The sequence below is a fragment of the Diorhabda sublineata genome, chromosome 10 (genome assembly GCF_026230105.1).
Source record: "Diorhabda sublineata isolate icDioSubl1.1 chromosome 10, icDioSubl1.1, whole genome shotgun sequence".
NCBI lineage: Eukaryota > Metazoa > Arthropoda > Insecta > Coleoptera > Chrysomelidae > Diorhabda > Diorhabda sublineata.
The window spans coordinates 5,115,690-5,143,677 of record NC_079483.1 but is presented as its reverse complement, the minus strand read 5'-3'; the positions used below and the strand labels follow the sequence as shown (position 1 = coordinate 5,143,677).

General features: G+C 34.2%; 1 protein-coding gene across 6 annotated transcripts in view; it reads left to right on the top strand.

Moving 5' to 3' along the window:
• Nucleotides 1–27,988, top strand: part of LOC130449803 (formin-binding protein 1-like) — a 102,537-nt gene that overhangs the window by 40,527 nt on the left and 34,022 nt on the right. For all 6 annotated transcript variants that reach the window (XM_056787816.1, XM_056787821.1, XM_056787819.1 and 3 more), the window contains exons 3-4: nucleotides 19,512–19,562; nucleotides 21,454–21,598. In XM_056787816.1, the coding sequence (XP_056643794.1) occupies nucleotides 19,512–19,562; nucleotides 21,454–21,598 (196 nt within the window). The remainder of the gene's footprint in view (nucleotides 1–19,511; nucleotides 19,563–21,453; nucleotides 21,599–27,988) is intronic.

Below are 27,988 nucleotides of genomic sequence, written 5' to 3'. Positions count from 1 at the left end.
ATCAATAAACCCCTTTATATAGAAACTGGTACGAAATTCTTTTCTATTTTCACAGAAAAGGGGTTTTATTTTTTAACTTGCTTTGTATGATTACGGAAAAGCTGTTGTTTTTTTTTATTATAGTACCAACGTTCCTCTTCCGATTTTTCCTTATTACAACGTTGCCAAATCTTAATTGTAGATAATATAAATTATATAGTATTATTTTTCAAAAGGATATTCACTCCAACTTTAACCCTGTATATTTTTCACAAATATGGAATTGAAGAAATCCAATATATACAATAATTTAGACACACGCTCTCGCAATCGATTCATGTCAAAAATAAATCGATAACTAAATCGGCTTCCGAAATTTAAATTTTTTTATACAAGCATTAAAAATTTCTGGATTCGCAAAAGGATGCGAGATCAAAAAATCAGTTTTTTGATAAAATGTGTAGTTTTCCGATCTGATTTTCATGATTTTACCGCCTATTATTTTTTGTATCAAAAGCCCTTTTTACAGAAATTCAACAGAATCTGAAACTTGATATTTTTCTATTTTCTGAGCAAAAGAGTCGTTTTTGAAGTCTCACCAAGAAAAAAAAACGAAATTTGACTAAAAAAACACGTTTTCTGTTCATTACGAGGGTTGTCTGAATTGTTCCTTTCTTTGTTGCCGATTAATTAAATACAAAAAACCGAATATTACAAAAATAATTCTTTATAATTATACTTTTCACTATAGATTACCTCTTTTATAGTCTTTTTAATGAATAATAATACATATTCTGAACTTCTTTTTATATCCAATAATATAATGCCTAGTTTACACGAGACCGTCGACGTCGTTGGCTGCCAGTTCCACTACAACTTTATAGAAAGCAATCAACGATAATACAAAGATGTTCTTCAAACATTTCTTCTTCATCAAACTGCCGCGAATTCATTATTTTTCAACTTGAAACGTGTGCAAACCCGAAGAAAAATCCACGAATCAATGGCCTCGTCTAAACATCAGAAACCAGTCCAACGCTGACTTGTCTGCGTTACTGTCTGGTTTCTTCTTATAAACTTTGTTTGAAAAAATATTTTTTTACGCATCCTGATTGTGATGCCATTACAAAATCACAAATTTAAATCACAATAAATGCCCAAATAACCTAAAATATACAATCGATTTCGAAAACGTGCGTGGGAAGTTTTGCGCAACTTCGTACTAGATTGGGTGCTCAAAAATCCATAAGTTGAGAAGATAAACTATAAAAATCATCGGATATGTTTGACGTTGCAATCGGAGATTCGGCATAATCCATGGATGGAAATTCCACGAGTGGAATATCCATGGCTGAAGTTGGTAATTCATGACTTGGAGTCGAATACTCTGCATCGTAGCCAATGGTGTATAGAATTTCAGAACTTCCGCGACTGGTGGAATACCCGTGGTTAAAGATTCAAGTCGGCGAATTTGTTTGTTGCGACCAGTAGTTTCGTGTATTCTCAGTAGACAAACTGTGGGTTTAGATACTGAATGAGTGAAACGCTGCTTGCTCGTGTTCATTTTACTAACAGTTTTCAGACTCCGCACAGCGAGCCGACAGTCGTGGCTACGGTTCCAAATTGACGACGTTGCCAAGTGATTTAACGACTTTACATTTCAATACGAATTATTTGAATACGTAGCGTCGCCACAGATCGGGAACTAGATAAATTATTAATGTTAACTTTCAAATATACCTCGTATTATTATATCCGTTACATACTTTTTGCTCTCCACGGTTATATAAGAAGACGATACGTCTATGATTTGTTAAACTTATTCTTATTTTCTATTTATAGAACAAGAATGAGTCGCTTTATCCTAATTACGAACATTTGACAATAATGACAATGATGATTATTACGAAGACGACATCATTGGTTGTAATCATCATAAGCGTAGATATAAGTGCTATTACGCGCTCCTTGTTTATTCCCATGGAACGTAAAAACAAAATGTTTATTTTCATGAAAGTCCGCGTTTTGAAAAAGATACGAGGTAATTAGAAAAAGTAATTTTATACTTTCGCGATCCCCTTTTTGGCTCTAATAAATCGAAAAATCATCCGATTTCGATGAATTTTTTTTTGAAATCTTCGTTTTTTATTGCGGATTTTCGAAAAAAATTGTGAGAATAAAAAAAAGGAAAATTTATATTGATTTCGGGGCTTTATATGTTCTGGAAATGCACTAATTCACGTATAATTGTTGATAACTTTCTTCCAAATAATCAAATGAAGTTGTTATATTTTTTTTCATAATCTACACCAAAAAACGAACAAATTAAAAAAAATTATGCAAAAATGTTGACTTATCATGTTTTTACAATTAGAAATGATAAAAATTTCTCTTAAAATTGATTTTTTCTCACATATAATCGTTTGTACCTTTCTTATTAAGTAATCATTAAAATTGTATGAACAAAAACATTCTTAAAGTCACTTATTGGGTAATTTTATAATTTCGCGGTCCCCTCGTTTTTTTAGCTCTAATAAATCGAAAAATCATCCGATTTCAATGAATTTTTTTTTTGAAATCTTCCTTTTTTACGGCGGATTAACGAAAAAAATTACGGGAAGAAAAAAAATGGTAATTATACACTTTCACGGTCACCTGGTTTTTTGGCTCTAGAAAATCGAAAAATGGATGGATTTTAATGATCTTGGTCTCAAAATGTTCCATTTTACGACGAATTTATGAAAAACATGGGGATAGTGGCTGAATTTGCGGTTTTTAATAGTTTGAAACCTTAAATAGTAGAATAACTTTTTTTTTCAAAATATTCATTTTTTTTATGTAAATTGCGAAAAAAAAATATACGAACTTGATTCCACGACGTCAGAAACAATTTCGAAAGAAGTCATTTTTTTGCATTTAAAGTCATGAAACTGTAAAAAATATTTATTTTTTTTAATTTCCGTATTTTTTTTATAAATCCGCCGTAAAATGGAACATTTTGAGACCAAGATCATTAAAATCCATCCATTTTTCGATTTTCTAGAGCCAAAAAACCAGGTGACCGTGAAAGTGTATAATTACCAAAAAATTAAAGCTTATATTGGTTACAGGGCTTTAAATTCACTCATTTACGTTTATCTTTTTTCCAAATAATCAAATGAAGTTGTTATATTTCTTTTTATAATCTACACAAAACAACGAACAAATTGAAAAAAAAATGTATGCAAAAATGTGATTTATCATGTTTTTACAATTAAAAATGATAAAAATTTGTCTTAAAATCAACCTTTTCTCATATATAATCGTTTGTACCTTTTTTTATTAAGTAATCATTAAAATTTTATGAACAAAAACATTCTCAAAATCATTTATTACAATAAAGTGTACAATATTAAAACTTAACTTTGAAAAATTGAAAATTTTTACCATTAAAAAAATAGTATCTTACTACGGTTAGGGATAAAAAATGAATAAACAAACATTTTTCAATTTTTACAACCTGTATGTACAATATAAAGATAGCAAAAAATAAAGGAACTCTTTATTTAACTCGATAAAATTTATGGTTTAAGAGATATTTAGATTTTTAAGTCGTTGTACATGCCAAAGAAACCGTTCGCCATAAAGAGACAATCTGACAAAAATTATCACAAATTGTATTTATTTATTGAAAATATTTACATAAAACATTTCTTGAAGAACTAATGAAAAATTAAGATTTGTACTACATACTATCGAAAATAAATTGTTATTATTAATTTAAAATACTTACAGGAGGTATTAGAACACAATCCAACATCCCTAATTGAACTGCTTATTGTCGAACATAAGGAAAAAATTGAAATCCAGAAAAATCCAGTTGGTTAGCCTACAACAACCAAGATTCTGCTTCACAGTGTTCAAGCACCATATACTTTGCAGCGTGTAGGTGTTGCTTTGTCCGAAACTTCTAATCTATTACCTGAAGGCACCCTTTTTCTGCACGACGAATGCCACACCAGTCTTATATTCCGTAGCCAGGAAATTAGTTACGTCCTCTCCTTCCGTCGATCCTTCCCGTCAGTATGAGTTCATTATCTCGATCCTCGCAGGATGTGTTCCAAATGGGATCCGTAGAAGTCTGCACAACAGCCACATTTTCATTGCTTCTACTCTGTTTAAGGATCTTACTTTCAGGGACCACGACTCCACGCCATACAAAAAGATTGACCAAATATAACTCTCAATCTAAGGCTTAGGGGGATTTCTCGGCGCATTAGGGACTTATTAAACTTTGTAAAAGTTGATTTTGCAATTGCTATTCGAGTTTTAACTTCCTCGTCGCAATCCCATTTTGTGTATACCAAGCTTTTAAATTATCCCCAAAAAAATGAACCCATACAAATGGATCTCCTCAACCAGTCCATCTATTCGGAAAAATGTTATTAAGATGATTTTTGACATAATTTAGGAAGTGAAGAGGGGCACAAATTAACAAAAAATCGATATTGATCGTGTTCTTACATAAGGAAAAACTTGAAATATATAAAAATTTAGTTGGTTAGCCTACAACTTATCAAATAAAAACAAACACTTCAGGTGTCTACGGAGAATATTTCTTTGGACTTGGAAGAGCATTCCAAGATTCTGCCTTATAGCGACACATGGAAGTTTGTTTTATCGATCACAACGTATGTGTGAGTTCATTGTCTTCCTTCTTAGCCAAATACGGCCGTTTTTACTTGCTTGCTGCAAAAAGTTTCCTTAAGACCCGGCGTTGATAGTTTTTCTTTTTTCAAGATAGTCAATGAAAATTATCCCACGCGCATCTCTAAAAACCGACACCATGACCTTGTTTGGCGATGGAACGGTCTTTGCCCTCTTTGGAGCCGGTTCTTCCTTTTCAATCTATTATTTTGATCGTTTTTTGCCAAACACTCGATGGAAACATCTTCACGACGCTATTTTTGTTCCATTGTGGGCAAACGCGCCACCCATCTTGCGCACAGCTTTCTCATGTACCGAATTTTTTGACTACATCTGCAAGCTCGCGCACTTTCAGGAGCAGTCTCACCCAGAGTAGAATCTAGTTCAGCTTATATATTGGATGGACTAAGGCCTTTCAAATGAAATAAAAGCATCGTATCACATCACTGTAAACAGCTGTAAACAAGAAAGGGGGATACCATAGAGCCTTTGGGTCGCAGTGTATACATGGCTTGATATTGTTTGAAATAACGAACAACAATCAGTCGAAAGCACGATTTTACGAAATTGATATAAATAAATATCAAGTAATTTATATATACATATACAAAACCGATAAACATTCAGTTCTGCGAAAAAAAAAACGAATTTCTAATTACAGTTAAAATATTGATGTAGTTGTTATGAACATCGACTCGTCACGATTTGACTATTTATTAATTTTAAATGTTATATTTGCTAACAAATAATTAGTTAAATGAAAAAATATATTTTTTAAACCTAACAATTACTATGAGAGTTTCTCAACTCTCCAACGGTTTATAATATTATTTATATTTGTGATGCTGACTCATTTTGTTGATATGCACAGGCGTTGCAGCCTCTCCTTCTTCTTCTCTCTTATAAAAAATCGGAGTGAGAGCTTTTTCAGACAGTGCGAAATGCGACAGGATACAAATTTATATTTAGGATGTATACAAAAAATCGCAGAGCCGCCCTGAGTACTTATGGTATATTTGCTAGTAGGGCTGGGCAATTAACAAAAAATATAATCGGTTAATCGAAAATGATCAAGAATTATCGAAAATAATCGATAAATCGGATATAGTCGATTAATCGAAAATAATTTTCGATTATTCGAAAATCGGAAATAAAGCTTCAAAAGTACGATTGTGGTTTGATTTCTACAAAAAACAAGATAAAAAGCGGGTATACCATTAGGAACATACAGAAGACATTATGGTTTGATTCCCAATAAAAACAAACCAAATAATGAACCCACAGAAGATATTCGGAAGTAAGATTCTGATTTTGAATTATGTTGGAATAATTATTCAGGAAATAAATTTTTTAAACGTTACATTGATTTTTATATTATTTGATTATTTTAACGATTGTACGAAAAATAGTGTGTATGCCATAGCCGCGAAACTTTTTAACGACCTCAAAATTATCTTGCCTCGGCCGCAAGTGGGGTCTCGGCGATAACTGTACTTTCGGTATGTTAAAAAGGTATTTGGCGGCCTAAGCGTACAAATAACTATTTCAGTCTTTTATTTTGTAATAAAGTCACTTGAAAACTCGAAATGACCTCCTTCTTGTTCTGTGCACTTCAGACATCGCTTCTTAACAGCTTTACAGATGCGCGCAAGTGTAGGTTTATCTGCATTCAGCGTATCGACTTCGATGGTGATTATGTTTTTCATGGTCTCCACATCTGGTAAAGCATTTTTGAACACCCTATCCTTTAAAATTCCCCACACTCAAAATCTAAAGGAGTCAGGTCAGGAGATCTTGGTGGCCATTCCACTTGACCTCGTCTACCAATCCAATCCGGAAAATTTTGATTTAGGAATTCGCGAACAATTACAGCGTAATGGGCCGGCGCGCCATCTTGTTGAAGAGTTAACACACGACCAGAAAAATCCGGGTTATTATTCAGTTCTTCGCGCAGTTCCATCAACAAATCAAGGTATGCAGCACCTGCTCTGTTGTGTCGACAAAGTAAGGGCCAATGTTTCCGAAGGAGCAAACACCAAGCCATACCGTTACACCTGGAACATTTAATTCTTCTTGGATGATGATATGCGGATTGTCTGTAGACCAGTATACGCATTTGTGTTGTGTTGATTCGGCCATTTAATTTAAATTGTGCTTCATCTGACCACAAAATGGTTTTAAAGAAGTCTTTGAACGCTTCACATCGAATTACGTACCACTCAGCAAACTGAAGTCTGCGGTCCGGATCGTCTTCTGTTAATGCTTGTAAAAGACGTGGTCTGTAAAACATGCATACTTCCTTCATTATTCGCTGCAAGCTGGAACGAGAAATTTCCAATTCTTGGTAAGCTTTACGGACTGATCGCGCCGGTGTTTCAACAAAACTCTCAGCGACGATGTGTAGGTTTTCTGCAGTTCGCACGCTGCGTGGCCGCCCCGAACGCTTCGTATCATTCACAGTACCATTTTTTTCGAACCATTTTATCAAGCGATACACAGTTTCACGCCTCGGAACTTGACTGTTAGGAAATTTTTCGGCAAAATCGGAGAAAATGTTTTGATAATCGGCATGATAACGGTAGTACGAGGTCACTAAAAACACGCGTTCCGCAATTGTGAACCGATAACTCGATCCCGTTGCCATGGTTACACATTCGTTACACATTTATAAATGCCCTCACCGCTCCTTTACACACGAACAACTGTAAGATATTCGGTAGAAACGTGTAACCTTGTACTATTAGGGTTAAACCAACTCATGCGCATTTTGTGTTAGCGTTGCGCGACTTTTGGGCCACTCGTTATATATCGATTAATCGATCACTGGTATAATTTTGCTCTGAATTTGAACCAGAGTCTGAAACAAATTTGGTAAGAAAAAATCATTAGTTTAGAGTAATTTAAATGTATTCATGTAATGTTTCCATTGCATTGTTGGTTTCAAGTAGTTTCATTTTACTTTGTGTTATGGTAAAGTTAAAGGAGTTCTGATAAAGAAAAAGCAAATTTTTCTGGAATTTCAGCCCCCGGTGACTTGTAGATTCACCATCCCGTATTGCCGTTATACTTCGCCTTCGTCCATAAAGTAATCAGCTAACTGTGCACGCTTTTGACACGTTGGAGCCATACTTATCAGCGCTTGAGAATGAAGTTGTGGTCTCCATGTTCCTAAAACAATTTTAGCGTTCTCTGTATCTTCAACATCAGGTGTTAATCCATAATTTGACTCAGCTGTTTTCCTAATCCAATTGTGTAAAGCACAGCACGTCTTCACGATTTTAACCCAACTTTTTCTGGTTCAAGATCTATTGCCATTAAAAATATCCGGAAACGATTCAAAAACACGTTCCATAATACTATGGCTGGACCGCCTAGGATAAGGTTTCGTCTCCTATTACCTCCAATTCCCTCAACATTGTTCCTGATGCACCTAATGTGTTCCTACGTCTAATCCACTTTTTTACCCACACTCGCCTTTTCAATTTTTGCCTCTACTTCAAATTAATTAGTTCCTCTAATACATCCGCTACTGCAGTTACGAGTTCCGCCATTTCTGATAATAGTATGTCTCGCAACACAAGTGTTGTTACGTGTGAACACCTAGTGTTATAACGTCGAATGTCAAACGCTGTCTCAGCATTTGATGCCACGAATGTCACCGTCTGAACGAGCCTCTAAGACTTGTTTCACACTTGCCCGACGCCGACACGGAAGTTGGATCTTTTCACATTTAACCGACATCAGACCTTCATTCGACACAGGTTCGCGTCGAGTTATGGATCAAAATAAGCTACTAGCATTAATGATCCTGTACAGGCGTTTGAAGAAGAGGTGTTGGCTTTCCCTCACCAATAGCTCGACAGTCGGGTGTCGTTTAACCAGTCAAGTGAGTAGTCTCTCGTATGTGTACACGACATCGTTTAGACGACAGTCGGGTAAGTGTGAAACAAGCCTTAAAGGCTCGTTTTCATGCGACATAATAACGTCATGACAATATGACATTTTAGTGGTTGTTTTCATGTATTTAATGTCACGATTTTTGTATTAAATTAAAAATGGCGTCGAATGAAGTGATTGCGGCTGCTGTACGGGTGTTAAGTTCAATAATAAGTGGAGAAAATGCAAAAAAAAGGAAAATTGCAAAAAAAATGTGGGAAAGGCGATGGATCCAGCGAAGAAATAAATTGGGTGCTTGTAACACCCTTATACGAGAACTTTCTGTAGAAGCTTTTTGAATATTTGTTCCACAAACAAGGCAGTTTCTCATATTCCTCCAAAAAGTGGACGATATCGAAAACATTTTCTTTTTCCATTGTTTACCTTGTAAACCAATATTATTTTTAACCTCACTTTCACACGTGGTCTCGACAATGCGACACTGCTATTTTCACGAGGTATGTTGCGCGGAACTAATGTAAAATGTCACAAAAATATCAACACGAATCTGATATCGCGACACTAATGCAACGGCTTCAAATTGTTACCGAAAGTTTGTTTAAAAATGTCGCGACTTTTAGTGTCATGGCACTAAAGTAGCGACATTGTTGTCACGTGAGAACGAGCCTTTAGTGCAACGATTTCTGCAAAATTCGTCTACAAGACCGTGACAAAAGTTATTCAAGCACGAAGCAATTCGAGGCAAATAGTATGAATAACCGGACAATTCTTCGATACCCGCATAAAAAAACTTCTGGATAAACGGGAAAATGTGTAACTACCTAGAAAAACTGTAAGTTTTTGCAAATATTTTCGATAATAAACAAATGTGTCACAGCATTTGTATCGATCAACCGTCAACCGTCCTCGTATCTAAAAAAAAAACAGAGAATCTTGAAAAACAAAAATGAAACGTGGTGGAACTTAATACCTGCGGATAATTAAATAACGATATAAACTTTGTTATCTGTAATTGTTATATATTTAACTAAACATTTTTTAATTCAAAATTCCACGTGCATTTACGAATTTTAGCTACAGAAATGTGTATATCTAGTTTTGATTACGTACTACTAATAAAATTTTCCATTTTAACATACTAAAATTGGCAATACTGGTTTCTTTTTAAAAGACTTGCTCAGCAAAAAGAAATATCCTATCCGGGAACCATTAAATTCATCGTCAAGGTTACCTTTCTGTGTATTTCTATTACTCAATCTTCAACACGACTTTTCGTACGTTCGTTGTTGAGTTAGTTTACCATAAAAAGTTCGGACCACTTTTAAGGTTAATAACCAATGTGTGTAGGCGCCAAACACACACGTTATTTTGAAATCTTGCACGGCTGGTTTTTAGTATTTGCGCGAGAAGACTAACCGAGAACACCCAGAATGCGTCGTTGCCAAATTATAAGCATATCAATTTCTCTTTTTCATTTTCAATTCGTATTTGATGTCATTAAATGGAAGGTTGGAATTCGATCATTAGTTGTCGTCAATGTAGAATAATACTTTGTTTTTCAATATACTAAATAAAGAGGAATTGGAAGGTAAAAATGATAGGGTCACAATCGAATAAGGCCTAAGAAAATATACCTGGGATCATGCGCATGCACGTGAATTATAAATTCGACATATATAAATACGATAGTAAACGCACCTGACCTAACCTAACCTAACCTAACCTAACCTGACCTAACCTAACCTAACCTGACCGAATGGATAACATCAACGTATTTCCCGATCCCGAAAGAGCAATAAAAACAATAGAAATAAATGAAAAGCAATTTTATTTCACAAAAATTTAGTCACTTTCCTCATCCTCTTCCATTGGAGGTCGATCATTATTTCCAGGATACAAAAAATTTATATCTACAATGATTGCAACGAATGGATCCACATTTTTTCGCCGAACTCGCCGTCTCCAGAGAAATTCACAAAGATGCAAATCCAAGTTACTTCTGATTCCCCCCCTCGATATTCTTCACCACATGTGCCTCCAGCTGGATTCAATATTTTGGGTGTAGGCCAACAGGGTCTGTTGGTTGACTGTAAAGTGCTGGTAGCCGTCACTTTCTAGCGCCAAATATCCTTTCCAGCAGTCAGTATAAATGATAGTCCCGATTTTGACATGCTTCCTTATCAGCTCCAACAATGCTTCGGCACTTCTAGAGTTATCAAGACAAATTTCAAATCGGTAGCCGTCGCCGCCACGCTCGATCATTCCTAATATCCAATGATCCTCGACCATGCGTCCTTTATTGTATGTTCTTCGTTCGATTTTACATTTGTCCATATCAACGACGCAACCATCCCCACCAATTTGGCCTTCATCTTTATATACTCGGTCTAAACTGGCCATACAAACTTCACGGGCATAGTTGAAGACGTCGCTCATTGATTTTGACGAAACTGTTGTTTCCGAGATTGTTCAAATGAAAATCCTTGTGAAAAACAATAGGTGATGATTATTCTTTGACGGACGTTAGTGTGCGATCGTTCGAACCTTGTATCTTCTGCCGCTGAACCTTTATGGTCGAACGATCTGCCCTTGATTTTTCCAAAACATCTGAAGTGGCCTAAAACGGTACCATCATCATACCATTTAGAAAACTGGTTGTGCTTGCTGCACCATCTATTGACTCGATTATTATTAATGGCACAAATTTTTGCTGGAGCCTCTGTTGGCATAATTGTTGCTATTTTAAAAAGGTTCCATCTTTTTGGAAGGGAGAGTCTAAAAATAAAAAATTAATCATCCATTGACGAAACATTGGATTATTTAATAACTACTTACATTTTTTTGAAAGTATTCCTTTTTAATTTTAACTCAAAAAAACAAACCACAGAAAAAGTTTTAATCTTGTAATATTTTATCAACCACTAATTCAATGATCCAGCAAAATGGCGGATATTTCTGCTCCTACTTACCTGCGCACGAAATGACCGCGATTTCCGATCTTGCGAGGTCGCGGAAATTTCAAAAATATCGACGTCACCTGTAAAATTTTATTAGCATTTTTCGGAAGTTCAATTCCTGCAGGGGCTTATTAGTGAATGTGTTCGAAAGAAAATGGTTTGGAAGCAACAAAATTATTCAATGATACTACTTAGATATTAATATTAATATCCTTGATAAAATTTACTAGGAAGTAGTTTTGTTTAACAAGCGATTGCAACAAATTGTTTAATTTTTTTGAATGTGATTGCTGCATCCAAAAAAAATTTGATTTATATAATTATAAAAATTATCCTTACAGGGTTGATGAACGTAAAATACCCAGATTGGCAAGATGGGGTGGGATATCTCCCATGACTAGTCTTCATTTTAAATATACTTGCTGAGTAAAATTTCGAAACTGTGTACAGGGTCCTTCACCCTCCCTATATATAGGAAAATACTGGGATTAAATTTACTTGCATGGGTTTTCCGAAATACTAAAATAATTTCAGTTTCCCGAAACTGGTTATATCAAAAGTGGACCCAAACTTCGTTATTTTAAACGGAATGCTATTGTTTTTTATTAATTTTTTAGAATCTACGCGAAATTTCAATATAAATTTATATAAGGCATAGTATGCGTAAAGTCCACCATTTTTGAATTATTTAACATTTTCGAAATTTTTGGACACATGCAGCCCTCCACTAAAAAAATTATATTTCTGAGTTTAAGTGAGTCAGGTCTAATATTTTTGGGATTTGGACAAATAACACTTACAGCTTTCAAAATCTGTGAAAAATTTATATAGGGTGTTCAGAAAATGGTACCGAATTTCGCTATCTAAAAACTTTTTCAAATAGCAACCCCCATTTTTCTGTATAACCGGAAATTTCAGAAAACTAAAATTATTTTAGCTGAAACGAGAATTTCGAATAAACCCATGCAAGCAAATTTTCAGAACACTACTCCGAATACTTTCCCATATACATATCGATTCAGCTCTTCGTGAAAGACCCTGTATTTGAAAATATAGATCTGGGGTGATGGTAAAGTAGGTTATTTGAGAATCGTGAGACGGTATCCCAGTTTTTCTGCCAGGATATCTTTTATTGAATTAATCGCATCTCGTCCTGTATATACGTTACAAAAAATTCCCTTTAGTACTGAATCTTTGCCAACATGTCCTTTAACCCAAATGAATGTCAAACTCAAATTTAATAGTTTTGATGTCACATAAGATTGGACATTTCAAGAGATTTATCTGCTATGATCGGCAACCACCCCTTTTATACTTCTTGTACAATAGTGGTAATTAGAAGTAACTGACCCTTATAAAAGATTAACCAAGAAACTTTCATCGAAGATGCGGATCCTACGAGAGATATGACCAATTCATTGTCAACACATCGCTGAGAAATCGATCTCCTTGGTGTTAAAGTTCAACAAGAGCTCAGAAAAACGCAAAGAGTAGCCAAAAGGCCAGCTACTGGTCACAAATTAACCTCAGCTCGTCTATGATTTTCCAGAAATTACAATGAAAACAATGGAGCTCCGTTCTCTTCCCAAACTAAAGCAGAGTAGCATAGAGAGGAGGTTCCTGGATGGTTTGAGCAATGGAAGTAAAAACATAATTGGTTTTATTACACCTAGCGGTGGAGTAGAGGCATTTGCGCCAGTCTCATCGAAGAAAACTTCATCCTAATGCAGTACTATGTAAGTTCCGTACAAGATCTCGAAATTGCTGCTATGGATTGACCAGCGCATAGCCTGGACTTAAATCCTATCGACCATTTATGGGATGAACTTAAGTGAAAAGTTGGGGCTAGAAATTAGACCTCAAAACGCTCGAACAAATATCGAATAAATTAGTTTATAATATAACCCCGAGATGCTGAAATCAGAAAAAAAAATGGAAGCTAAAGTTTTTACTAGAGACTATTAAACGCGTGCGTGCGATTTGAATCGATTTTTTTGCTCACCAGTTGAGCAAAATGGTTAAAAATGAAATAGCGGCATTTAATTTTTTTTTTTACTTTGAGCGAAATATTTCAAAATAAACCAGGCGCATGTAAAAATATGTTTACAATTAGCAAAGTGATTAAAAATGTAATAGGGACATTGAAAAAAATGTTGACATTTAGCAAAATAGTTGAAAATGAAATATGGGCATTGGAAAGAATTATACATCGAAAGAACTAGTCAAAAATGGAATAGGAACTTTTATTTTAGCAAAATAGTGCGTAGAAGTGACAACACTGCGGACAGAGTTATTTCATGTTGTATAAAATGGTAAACGAGTTCCGAGGAATTCATAAAATTGCTCGTGTGAGTTGGAGCGATCGTGAGTCAACCCGCCGAAATAAAATTTGAGTATATTTTATTCATGAGAATGCTCAACTTCATGTTTTAAAATACAGATGATCCGTGAGAAAAACTTTATTCGTCTACCGCTAGAGGGCGCATTTGAAATACCAAAAAAATTGATGTATTTAAACACGTAACAAAAACTAACGCTATATTTTTCAAAAATAATAATTTCGATTTAACTTAACCGATTCCTGGAATTTGGGATATATACAAGGGTTGCGTGAAAAATTTCTGACCTCAACCTGAAAGTGTCCGTTCGTTAAATTTCAAAATTGTCATATTGTCAAATCGAAACAATGTCTTACAAACCAAACATAATAGAGAGAGGGGGATGACAAACTTTATTGTCACAAGAAAATTTTACAGTTTGATGAACAAACCGACACAATTTTAAATTAGAAAATAATAATTATTTAATATCGTAATCCATACTTATTAAGTCGTGTGACTAACACACAGATGGCGCTGCCATTGTCAAATCCATATGATATTTATGAAGTACAAACTTTTAAAAGACTATGTGTCAAATGTCATAACATTTCGATTAGTGATAAAAAAGTGACAGCCGTTTAAGTGAAGCTACTTTTGTCATTTTCAATACAATTTCGTGTATTAATTGATCGTTGCTTCTTTCGTACAAGCTTAGCAATGGCTTAAAAATAGTTATCCGGATTCTACTCCATCGAAAACAACCATCTGTTATTGGTTTGGTGAATTTAAACGTGGTCGTACGGACGCCGATGATGGTGAACGTTCTGGTCGTCCAATTGAGGTGGTTACTCCAGAAAACATCAAAATAGTCCACAAATTGGTTATTTCTAATCGTACATTGAGATTGCTGAGACCGTGAAGATATCAGAAGGCAGTGAGTTTATAATTATGCATGAACTTTTGACCATGAAAAAGGTGGCTCTGCGTTTACTCACAGTCGATCAAAACCAACAAAGTGTTGATGATTCAGAGCAGTGTTTGGCCATGTTTACACAGATTTTCTGCGTCATTATGTGACAATGGATGAAACATGGATCCATCAATTCACTCCGGAATCAAAACGATCATCATCTGAGTGGACTGCCGCCAGTGAACCACGTCCGAAGTGTCAGCTGAGAAAGTTATGGCTTCTGTTTTTAGGGGTGCGAATGGAATGATATTTATCGACTATCGTCAAAAGGGAGAGTTGTTGGATCCTTTGAATGAAAGAATTAAGATAAAACGGCCTCATATGTCGAAGAAAAAACCACTATTTGAGACAGACAGACAGACAATGCACCGATTCACAAGTCGATGGTAACGATGGTGAAATTGAACGAATTACACTTCGAATCGCTTCCTCATGCATCGTATAGTCCAGATCCGGTCCCCAGTGACTATTGATCTCAAAAAAATGCTCGCCGGTAAGAAATTCAGTTCAAATGAAGAAGCAATTGCTGAAACTGAAGCCTATTTTGAAGCAAAAGACAAATCATTATAGAAGCATGGCATTGAGAAGTTAGAGAAGGCTTGGAATGGTTGTATTGATCTTGAAGGAGATTACATTAAAGAAAAAAGACTTTTGGCAAAAAAAAGTGTATATACGAAATTAGCTGTGGTGATTGTGATGGGAAGTATATTGGGCAGACTAAGAGATCCGTCAATGGCAGATTTAAGAGCACATTATGGATAGATCGAGAAACAAGTTTTTCCGATGACGTTACCAGAAATAATCATGACTCTATGCTTTATTAGTCAAGGAATAAATTAATTCCCGTCAAGGAGAGAATTAATCGGGAGTGGGTTTATTGATGTGAAAATTTAGTATAAAACAGGTAAGTCAAGTTAATAGCTTTTAGCTTACCTTCAGTCTATGAAGACGTTAATTTTGTTATCGAAACGCGCGCCAGACGGTGTAATTTTGAGTGTAGGTGTAGAGGTAGTGTAAATTTTATATATTTAACAATTACAGACCCTACTTTCATCATTACTTTGTTCTTATCTATATATGTTTTTTAAAATATCGATTGTATTGGTTTTGTTGTATCACGCAAACTATAGAGTGAGCAAAAACTTTTGGCCGATAGTGTATATCGCGCATGATCAAGCAGTTACAGACAGTTCGCTGGAACAAACTTGATTTATGGTTAAATATTTTGGGCTAAAACTATTGGGACATACGTTACATCTGTTGTGAGAATAAGTATTAAAAACGGTTGTTTCCAACTCGCCCCGGTATATTAATACATTCAAATTAGGCGATTTTGAGCTTAAACCTTGAATTGAATTGGGCGATTTTGATTTTTTAGATTCTGGGAGGTTTTGGGATACTGAATAAGTCTAGCAACTCTTAACAAAATTGCGGACACGGATTTTCGAAATTTTGGTACCGAAACTCATATAAATTTTGAAACGCGAATAACTAGAAAACTAAGAGAAACTCGAAAAAAACTGTATGTAGAATACAAAATTATTTACAAAAAAGTATTTCAGGCATTTGTTCCTAACCTCAAAATTTTCACCTTAAAATGGGTTTATATACTCAAAAACATTTTGAATTGCGGATAACTCGAAAACTATTAAGGGTTTCGACACAAACTACCGGGACAAAAATGTGAATCACAACATTCTGTACAGAAAAGGTTTAAATTTTTTCCTAACTTCAAAATTTCCATTATAAAATGGCTCAAAAATATTTTGAATCGCGAATAACTCAAAAACTACAAGGATTTCGAAAACAGTGCTGGAACAAAAAATGTACAGCATAAAATTCTCTACAAATTGGTCTTTAAGAATTTTTTCCTTACCTCAAAATTTTCACCGTAAAATGGGTTCATGTGCTCAAAAACATTTAAAGTTACAGCAGTTCCCATGTGCGCCTGGAAAGTAAATTGGCTTGAATTCACACAGGCAGGAATTCACGAGCGTGAATGCTCCGGCTTTCAACGTTACTTAAAGTTTTTTCGATTTCATTTTAGTTTTTGAGTTATTCGGGTTTCAAAATTGTTTTGATTTACAATTCCCAAAATTTCAAAAACCCGTACTCGCAATTTTGTTAAGAGCTGCTAGACTTATTCAGTAACCGAAAACCTCAGAGAATCTAGAAAATCAGAAGCGCCCAATTTAATTTCGGGCTTAATCCTATTTTACCTGTACTATATTAGCTTCGATATTTTTTACATTACTTCAAGTAAGATTAGATTAAGTATACAATCTTCCATGTGACTCACTGATAAAACCTATAAATTTATTAAAAAACAACCAATTCTAATATCAAAAACTACTCATCATTGGAAAGATAAATTTTATCACAACAATAGCCAGTTGTGGATTTGATAATGTTGTTGATTCTTCATTTAGCACGTCTACGTTATTAGCAAACGCCCGACGCGACGCCTACATTATAAAATTCAATGCATGTACAATAAATAAAGAAAAAGAAATCGCTTTTAATCAATATTCACATTGTATAACGTATAATAGTGAATTGTTTAGTTACATACTTTACACGGCCGTTAGGTAACGTAGGAAGAATTCTAAATAGGCCTCGATAGAAAGTGAAATTGCTTTCATGTAACGATATTAACATAATATACAGAGTTATGGTAAAATACAGCACAACGTTTATTTTTGGAAATTGAGGCAAAAACATATAATCCGGTCAATTTAGACATTCAACCTGAAAATCAGTGAAATTGTTTAAAATACAATTGAACATAGAATTTGAATGTTTCCCCATCATTTCCGTGTATGGAAAAAATTTTATTCAAGATCAAAAGTAAAAAAAATGATTTTTTCGCAATTTTCAGCAAAACGGTGAGTTTTATCATAAAAATACTTCAGACAAAAATTGTAGATCATAAAATTATCTACAAAAAACGTATGAATACTTTTTTTCTTACGAGCCACTGTTTCTGAGATATAATGATTCAAAAAGTTGTAAAAGTTATAATCCGGTCAATTTAGACATTCGAATTTACATAAATTCCCATCAACCTGAAAATCAGTAAAATTGTTTAAAATACAATTGAATATAGAATTTGAATGTTTCCCCATCATTTCCGTGTATGGAAAAAATTTTATTCAAGATCAAAGGTAAAAAAAATGAGTTTTTCGCAATTTTCAGCAAAACGGTGAGTTTTATCATAAAAATACCTCAGATGAAAATTATAGAGCCTAAAATTATCTACATAAAACGTGTAAATACTTTTTTTCCTGCAAGCCACTGTTTCTGAGATATAATGATTCAAAAAGTTGTAAAAGTTATAATCCGGTCAATTTAGACATTCGAATTTACATAAATTCCCATCAACCTGAAAATTAGTAAAATTGTTTAAAATACAATTGAATATAGAATTTGAATGTTCCCTCATCATTTCCGTGTATGGAAAAATTTTTATTCAAGATCAAAGGTAAAAAAAATGAGTTTTTCGCAAATTTCTGCGAAACAGTGAATTTTATCATAAAAATACCTCAGATGAAAATTATAGATCATAAAATTATCTACATAAAATGTGTAAATACTTTTTTTCCTACAAGCCGCTGTTTCTGAGATATAATGATTAAAAAAGTTGTAAAAGTTATAATCCGGTCAATTTAGACATTTGAATTTACATAAATTCCCATCAAGCTGAAAATCAGTAAAATTGTTTAAAATACAATTGAACATAGAATATGAATGTTTCCCCTTCATTTCTGTGTATGGTAAACATTTTATTAAAGGTCAAAGGTAAAAAAAATGAGTTTTTCGCAATAATAATCGATAATAAAGTCACACTAAACCCCATCTGGAGTTATGGTGTTCAACTATGGGGCATTGCATCCAACTGAAGAACTAGAAAGATTGAAGAAGCGAAGGGCAATTGCTACTGGGTAATTCTCCTACAAGGCAGTTTGAATAACATGTTTTTGAGGTACTTCAATGTCCCTCATTGATCCTAGTTTCATCTAAATAAAATCCATTTCTTTGGTTTCTCATTTCTCCTATGATGCGTAGGTAGTTTCCATACTACAATATCGTTTTTTTCTATTAAAATAAATTTCATGGAATGCTTTTTCCAGCGAAAAGCTATTTCTTTTAAAAGTTTCCACAGGATGTTTCGACTCAGTTCGAGGTAATACTCACCATCTTGAATTTTGTCTACTGTCGGAAATTATTTTCTAAAAAAGAACACTTCAAATCCTTTCTTTCAAAAGATTTTCATTTCATTTATCTTCTTTAATGTGTGGAATTTTCTGAAGAAGTTTGCACTTAAAATAAGAAAGTTGGTTTTGGCCACTGTCTTTTCTTTATGAACGAACTGTTGCGTTTGACTGTCTTATTGTCTTATTTGAACCATTCTTAAAGACCTCTTGTACCAATATTTACAAAAAATATCAATAATAACATTCTGTTTCATATTAAGTTAATTAATTCTTTTACGAAAATTGTTTTTGGAAAACATCCCATTCGATTCGTATAGTTCTACTTCTTTTGCCAAAGATTTACAAATTTTAAAAAAATATTTACCAAATTACACACTTTGCTTTCTCATTGGACCAACCAAACAATAATAAAATGTCAAAATGCAGTGTGCAAATTGAAATTGTACAGGTGTTTTCATCATTTTTAATATTTGCTTTTGAATTTCAGGAGACTAGTCAAAAGTTATCAACCTAAGAAAAAAGATGAAGAAGATTACCAGTAAGTATCTAAATTTTAATCTTAACAGTTCTATTCCTTTCTCCTGTCCCATCTAGCAAAATAATAGGCTGACCACCAATGGATAGTGACAAAACTAAAGGAAGAAACGCCAAAAAACGAACTAAAGACACAATATCTCTGAAAATATAAAGTAGACAGCATTTGTTATGACCACAACTTGAGACAATAAGCAAACGTGGAAAGATGTCGAAATGGAATGAGGAGAAATGGAAGAAGCGAAGAAGAACTAAGGAGAGCAACAAAAAGAACAAAAAAATGAATGGTTTGATGAAGATTGCAGACAAGCGTTCAAAAGAAGAAACAAGGCAATAGGATTAATGTCGAATAATCCGATTGATAAACGAAAAAAAGGAGTGTACAGGTCAAAGGGAAAACGCCAAAAAATTGCAGAAGTCAGAAACGGGAAAATGAAGAAAAACAATTGAAACTAATAGGAGAACATTATATTAATAAAGATTTAAGAAATTTCTACCAAGATTCAAAAAGAAGCAAGGGATCAAGCTTATCCGGAAAATTCGAAATAAAGAAAGGTTCGGGGTGGTTCTTAGGGATAGTGGATAGCAAACGGTAAATCCTGGTACATGCAGATGATGTAATGCTCATAACCAGAACAAAATAGAAACTACAAAAATGTTTTTACCACTTCAAAAGACAGCAAGAAGGTGTGACCTCGGTGTCAACGAACATATGACAAGTATATGGAAACTTTTCAAGCGAAAACCAATTAAAAATCACAACAGAGCAAAACAAGGAATTCCGCTTCGATAGAGTACAAGAGTTTGAATACCTCGAAGTGATGGTAACAAGTAAATGGGACGAAATTGAACAATTCGACAAGAGATTAGCAAGAGGCAATGAAACAGTTGGAGCTCTAGGTCCGAAGATATCTCAAGGATAGCAAAGCATCTTCTGCAACGAAAAGAAAGTGCAAAATACCTTGGAATTCATCTGGACCGACGACCAACCTCTAGCACACACATACTAACCAAGAGAAAGCAATTAGGTCCAAAAGCCAACAAACTGTATTGGTTAATAGGTCGAAAATACCAAATAATAATCGACAACAAGCTGCTAATATACAAAGTCACACTAAAACCCATCTGGAGTTACGGTATCCGACCCAAGTATAGCAACTCCAGAAAGATTTAAATCGAAAGTACTCAGAATTATTGTAAATGCTTCTTGGTATGTACCAACAGCTTTATCGCTTGTGACCTCCATATTAAGACAGTTAAAGAAGAAATGTCTCAAAAATATGCTTACCAACACATTGGATCAACTTCTAATAAGACCCCTGATCCAACTAAGGCTTACAAGGCATCTTCCGTGAGTGATTATCAGTCAATAAAACGATTGTTTTTTTTCTAAGGGAAGGGGAATTGCCACTGGGTAATTCTTCTACAAGACAGTTTGAATTACTTCAAACCATTTACTCTCACACATCAGATCAAACGTTTTTGAACATTCAAAACGCCGTAGTGTCCCCGTTTGGCATCCAATGATTTCTTATTCCCGCAGATTAAAGATGAATCGCGAGGTGTTTCTACACCTGAAGAATCGGTTAATAGTTCGAAAATTCCAATAATAATCGATAATAAAGTCACACTAAACCTCATCTGGAGTTATGGTGTTCAACTATGGGGCATTGCATCCAACTGAAGAACTAGAAAGATTGAAGAAGTGAAGGGGTGATTCTCCTACAAGATAATTTGAATTGCTTCAAACCATTTGCTCATTGTAAAATTTTACAGATTGCAAATAAAAGAGGGGTTAAAAAAATTACCAAAAACTTAAAAGACAAGACTGGGGAAAGAGGGAGAACTATCTGATCTCGTATTAGATATTTATTGGATGTTTTAATTATTTGCAGATTTACTTCTTGCCAGGCTTTCAAAATGTTAATGAACGAAGTTAACGATTTAGCTGGTCAACACGAATTAGTCGCCGAAGATCTACAAGCGAATGTTATAAAGGAACTTACGGCGTTAGTTAAGGATCTTAAAGAAGAACGGAAAGTAAGTTATTTCGAATGCAATCAAATCAATAAGTTAGAACGACTTTTTTCTATATAAATTCATAGTCCGGAAAAATTATAACTTTTTCAAAAGAAAATACCACCAACGATTCTGTTGGTATTATGGATAAGGTAACGGTGTATTTATGAATATAAAAAACGAAATACTTTATCGATTGGAAGATTATTTTATTTCACTTACAGTTTCGGAGGTATGTCGCATTTATTCGTGAAATACCGGCCGATATGTTGGAGATAGTGAATCTAAAGTATCTAAAGCGGAACCGCGCTCAATATTTGCATAAAATCATCTTCAAAAATTAAATTAAACTGATCGTTCTATCGATTCCTATAAAGGTTTCATCAATGTTTTTCAAATTTTTTTCAAAATCAAATCCTACACCTCTTAAAAAATCACTGCAATAAGCAGCATTTTCGTTATTGACTAATCTAGTGCAGTTTTTATCAAATCACGAATTGTTGTTGGAGGTGTACGGAATATAGGCTTCCATATCTGTCAAGATTATTCCGAAATTTCGTTTGCTCGAACTGAAGCGTCATTGGACTTTTATTTAGAAGTTTCCATTTGGCCGTTCCATAATGCCAAACTCTACGTGGTCTATGTGAATCCACTCTACGACGGCCATTTTTAAATGGCCCTCATTTTTTACATATTCAATCAACTTCGTACATATCCCTTACGCTCCTGAAACTGAATTTTTATTACTATATATCCAGTTAAGAATTATTATTACTAGCAGTTTTGGTTCTCATGAACTGGCCAATGATTGAAGACATCAAATCTTTTGTCTTCACAAGCATTTCTTAGAACTGGGTCTCGGATTTTCTTCTCTTCCCCTTTGTTTGTGCCACAAACTAAAAATTCTTCTAAACTTAAACGAAATTTCAAAAAATCCATTATATATTTGGACTTGAATTTATTCGTTCCGCAATCATTTTTATATTCCAGCCAGTTATTAACTATGCATATATCAAATAAATGAAGAATTGTTTTAAATGTCCATTTTTTGGTTTTCAAAAAATATCGACTGCTTTTCATTATAAATTTCAACTACATTCGGACAGGATATTTCAACGTGTTTCTTCGTATTTTTATCCCGCCGCTTCACATTTTGAACAGGGGCTTTTTCAAAGGCCGTAGAAACCATAATAACGGATTGATTATCTTTTCATTTTGTAGCACATATTTTTTTATCACGTCTGCCTGTCCTCTTTTCATCTCTGCATCTTTTTTGAAGACACATCCTTTCATCCTGTTAGACATTATAGTACAGTAAATAAAGGTCGCAACATACCCTCGATTTTGCCGGCAGGTATTGATGGGTAATTTCAACCATCAAATTATTTACCAGAAAAAACATGTGGATGGCACTGGGAAAATGGCCCAAAGTTCTAAAAAACTGCTGAAATATAACAGTTAGGGAGTTCTTTTTGGGCTTAAAATCAAGGTCAATTCATTATCGAGATAACAATCCCTTAACGCACCCCGTATTTAGAGCGCTGCCGGGAACGCAGTCCACGCGTTCTCGTAGAAGCAGGTGGACAAATCGTTCAATAACTCGTGTAAAAATTGATATTTTTTCGTGATTTGAAATTCATTTGAAAGGGGAAATCCATAGCCATCACGACATACTGATTATTTTTTCGAAAAATTTGTGTTTAATATTGAAAATCCTACCCAAAGTTCTATTTCCTCGATATTTTTCCAATTCACCCATATTTTTGTTAATATTAGTTATTTAGTTGAATCTTTTTGGATTCTGGGGCATTGAAAGGTGTTAAACATGTTCAGAAAAATTCTTTACATAACATCCGAGTATATTAACACACAAAGTATTTTTTTAAGGTCGTTTTTTTTTGGATTTTTGCAGTTTTTAAAAATCTTGGGGTCTTTAATGAATTAACAAATAATTAATAATCAGATCGCCTTCAAATGCATATCATTGTATATTTGAGAATGTCTCCATTTTAGTCCTCTTTCCTTTTTTTCCTCAAGTTCTGTAGTTTTTTTAGAAAATTGAAAAACCGCGGACTCGGGGGGAAAACTGTACTTTTTTTCGAGCATTCTTTTTTCTTTCATTTCATTCTTTTCAAGTATATTCTTTAAAGTACGAAAAAAATCCCCGCCTTCCAAATAGATGGAATTACGTCATATATTTTTTTCATCCTGTGCGTGCATCCACGCGGCGCCCATATCCTTTAGTATCGAAGGGGCGTTTGATATAGTCTCTGCCTCCACGTTGGCTTTTCAGTTCTTCTGCTTGTTGTTGCTTTGATGTTGATAATAAACACTCTTTGCCTTATAAACTGAAAAGTGGTTCTGCCCAGTTTTTTAAACTTCTCGGCTTCAAATTCGAGCAGAAACTGCCATATTTTCACAGTGTTAGATTTGGGAATTTTCGAAAGCCCGTGAAAAATATTGATGTTGCTAAAAAAATTATCATAGACATTTTTGTAGACAATGATCTTCATTTTAAGCCCAAAAATAACTCCCTAAATACCATATTTCGGCAGTTATTAGCAAAAAGCAGATTTTTGCAATGTTTTTGGCCAATTTTCCAGCCCCATTCTCATGTTATCACTGTTAGAATTTGGTGATCCAAATAAGATAGCCAAAGTGATTATTTCCGAAGGCAAACCAAGAATTGTTAAGACATGGAACATTCCTGGAGACCTTGCTGAAGGCCGTTATAATTTCGCGAATAAGAAGAACGTGGTGGCGCCATCTACAATTGGCCTTTACACTTAAAAACATCGAGATCAGTGTATTTTTAAAGTCCTGGGCCTCGAATTCGAGAAGAAACTGACATATTGTTAAAATTGGGGATTAATATTAATGTTAAACTCCCTAACAATTGGCCTGACAATATCTTTACACGTGTTTCTTACTCGATCAATCATCGGTTGAATTTTCCACAGGTGGTTCACATGGTGGTTGACATCTTCAGATACCTCAAGGTTATCTATTACATCAAAATTTGTACGAAGTTTATAGAATCTGTCCCGATTTAATACATCGGCAATAATTGGTAGCCGATACATTAAACGAAATCATCACCAATAAATGTCCCAAACGAAACGACGTGATTTTCAAGAATGTCAGTTATGTATCTTGCTGCGTTAAGGGCGGGTCTAGGAAAAGACACTAATTCTGTGCGGACATCAAAACGAATTCCTCCCTAAAACATGATAGACCCTCCTTGGAACGGCTCCCTGGGCGCAAATCATTCTCCTCGCCGTCTTCGAATTTGATAACGTCCACCTGGACCTCTTAGACTAATTCTGGTCTCATCAGTAAATAAAACTTGTCACCAATTTTCTAAATTCCAATCTAAATGTTGTCTTGCAAATCTTAGTCTAGCAACACGATGCTGTCTGGTTAGCAAAGGTACCTGGAGAGCTCTTCTTTTGTGTAGACCAGCATTTTGAAAGAGTCTTCTTATTGATTGAGATATTTACTTCTCGTAAAAGACTGTTGAACCCGACACTTGTTATTGATCGATTTCTTAATGAATTTAATTGCAAAAAACGTTCATTTCGAGTAGTTAAAACTGAAGGACCTCCTTGTCTATGCCTTCTAGAATGTGAACCGGTCTCTCGAAATCTTTGCATCCATCTGCCAATGGTTGTGTGGTGTACGCCAAACAGATTTGCCACTGCACGATAACTTTTTCCCAGTCCAACTAACTCGGCTATTCTTTCAGCTTCGCGTTCACTTAACTGCCCAACTTTATTCATTTTTTTGCTTAACTAGTCTCGACTTTAAAACACCTTGATTGAACCACAAGTTGGTACAACAATGGAATGAAAGAAACATTAAAATACGTATAAAATTCAAATTTTAAAAAACCACAAAAACAGTTATTTGTTGATAAGAAATTTTGCTACATTTAATCGCTAACATTTAAAATACTTTAACTTTTTGTGATAGAAAAAAAAAATGAAACCCAAAAGATTAACATGGCCACGATTTTAGTTTATTTTCTATTATGAGATACGAATCGGTTTGAAACTTTTTAGGACATGCCGTATCTTGAAAACGTCAGATTTTTTATCTACCATTATGTAATTTTCTATCAAAAACCAACTTCAAATCCTCTTTCACCTTCGTGCTATATTTGAATGGAGACCCATTAAAGTTCAATGTTTTCGCTTGAATTTCCTAATGAAAATTTTTATTTTTAGAAAGTAGAATCATATGATCGATATTATGATGTTTTCTATGTAACGAACGAGGTTAATATAAGTGGTTTTTATACCAATTAACTTAATGTTTGCCTGTCTATATATAACTTTGTATACATTCATTCATTCATCCGTTTTTTTAATGTTCTTAATCGGAATATTTACGCAACAGAAACAAAAACGAATTTGTTTGATTTCTAAACAAACTGTGTGCCTCATTAGTTCTGTCAGTTTTCATATTTATATAAACATTTCGTAACTTCTAGTCTCTAATACAAAGAATAGTACAATGGTTTTACTTTTAATTATTTGTTCACGCCAGAATTAATTCAAAACTCATGAAAACTGGCAACGCTGTCCGACCAACCGACTACTGAGCGAATGGAAGAAATGAGATAATATAATAAGTTCTGTTGTTAAAGCTATGTAAAAATTTTCTTACAAATAAATGTTAATGTGAACGTGTTAATAATAACTATAATACAAAAAATGGTCCTTACGAGCGGATTATAAACAAAACCAGTGAAAATTCGCAATAAACAATATATTATTAACAACTATAACCCAAAAACAATTTACCACGTGCTGCAAGCAACTATCAACGAGTGCAAAGTGATCGACCAAACAAGTAGTCGATACAATATCACGGCGACCAGACATCAACTCAACTGGCCGACTAGTTCAATTGCAAGAATCAGGCAGTTCGACCGAAATCAGAGTGAGTTTGTTCCAAATTATTTATTTCCGAATTTTTCTTTCCATTTGCGATTTCAAAGCTTCTCTGTTTGTGCTTGAACAATTTGACAATATAAAATGGCAGAACTTGGCAAACTAATAAAGAAAAGAGGTGTAATTAAAGCTCAGTTAACTATTTTCACAAAAGCGGTAAATGAATTTGCAACTATATCTAATTTAAGCCAAACAGAAGTTACAAAATTAAAAGATAGGTTACGTGATGCCGAAAATTATCTTGACGAATTCAAATCATATCAATTAGAAATAGAGTTACAGGATGATATAAATTTAGATGAGCAATTAATCGAACGAGAGAGATTTGAAAATTCATATTATGATGCAATCGCTGTTGCTAAAAACATTTTACAAAGCTACAATAATCACGATAATGATACAAATCTTAGCGTGATTTCAGACAAAGCTTGTTGTAAAAACGAGGGTATAAAGCTTCCGGATATATCACTTCCTAAATTCAGTGGAAACTTTGAAGATTGGTTAGAATTCAGGGACACATATAAAAGCCTTATTCATGATAGTAAAAAATTAGATAATATTCAAAAATTTTATTACTTGCGAAGTGCACTAGGAGGAACAGCAGCGGCGTCCATTTCCAAAATCAAATATACGGCCGACAATTATGAAGTGGCATGGGCCACAATTTCAAAAAGATTTGACAATACTAAAAAATTAATATATGAACATATTAGAGCTATTTTTTCATTAGAAAATATACAAAAACCGACAGCTGAAAAACTACAAAATTTAGCTGACGATATTCACAAACATTTGGGATCTATTGAACAATTGGGGCAAAATATAACTAATTGGGATCCTCTACTAATTTTTTGGATTACTAATAAATTAGATACTAGCTCAAATCTTGAATGGGAAAGGGAAAATAGAGATCAGGAAGAATTGCCAAAGTTAGATAAATTCCTACAATTTTTACAAAAACGTTCCAATTTTCTTAATATGTTAGAATCAAAGAACAGTCTCAGTTTAAATAAATCAGATTCAAAATTTAGTAATGAGGAAAATAAATTCAATAAACAAAGTAGAGTAAGGTCATTGACCTCAAGTACATATACATGCTCCTATTGCAAGAAAGAGCATTCAATATATCGTTGTGCAGAGTTTCTCGGATTAACAATAACACAAAAAAAAGATTTTGTCAAAAAATCAAATCTTTGCCATAACTGTTTGCGTTCGGGTCACTCTGTCAAACAGTGTAAATTAGGGCCTTGCAAAGTGTGTAAAGCTTGGCACAATACAATTTTGCATGAAAAACTCGAGATAGCGGACAACGCGAGCTCAAGTTCCGCGGCACTAAGCAGTGGCGTAGTGGTACCAGCGGCGGGGCAGGTGCTATTATCTACCGCCTGTTTACTCATTTCAGACAATTTCAATAATTTTCACAAAGCAAGAGCGTTATTAGATTGTGGTTCTCAAA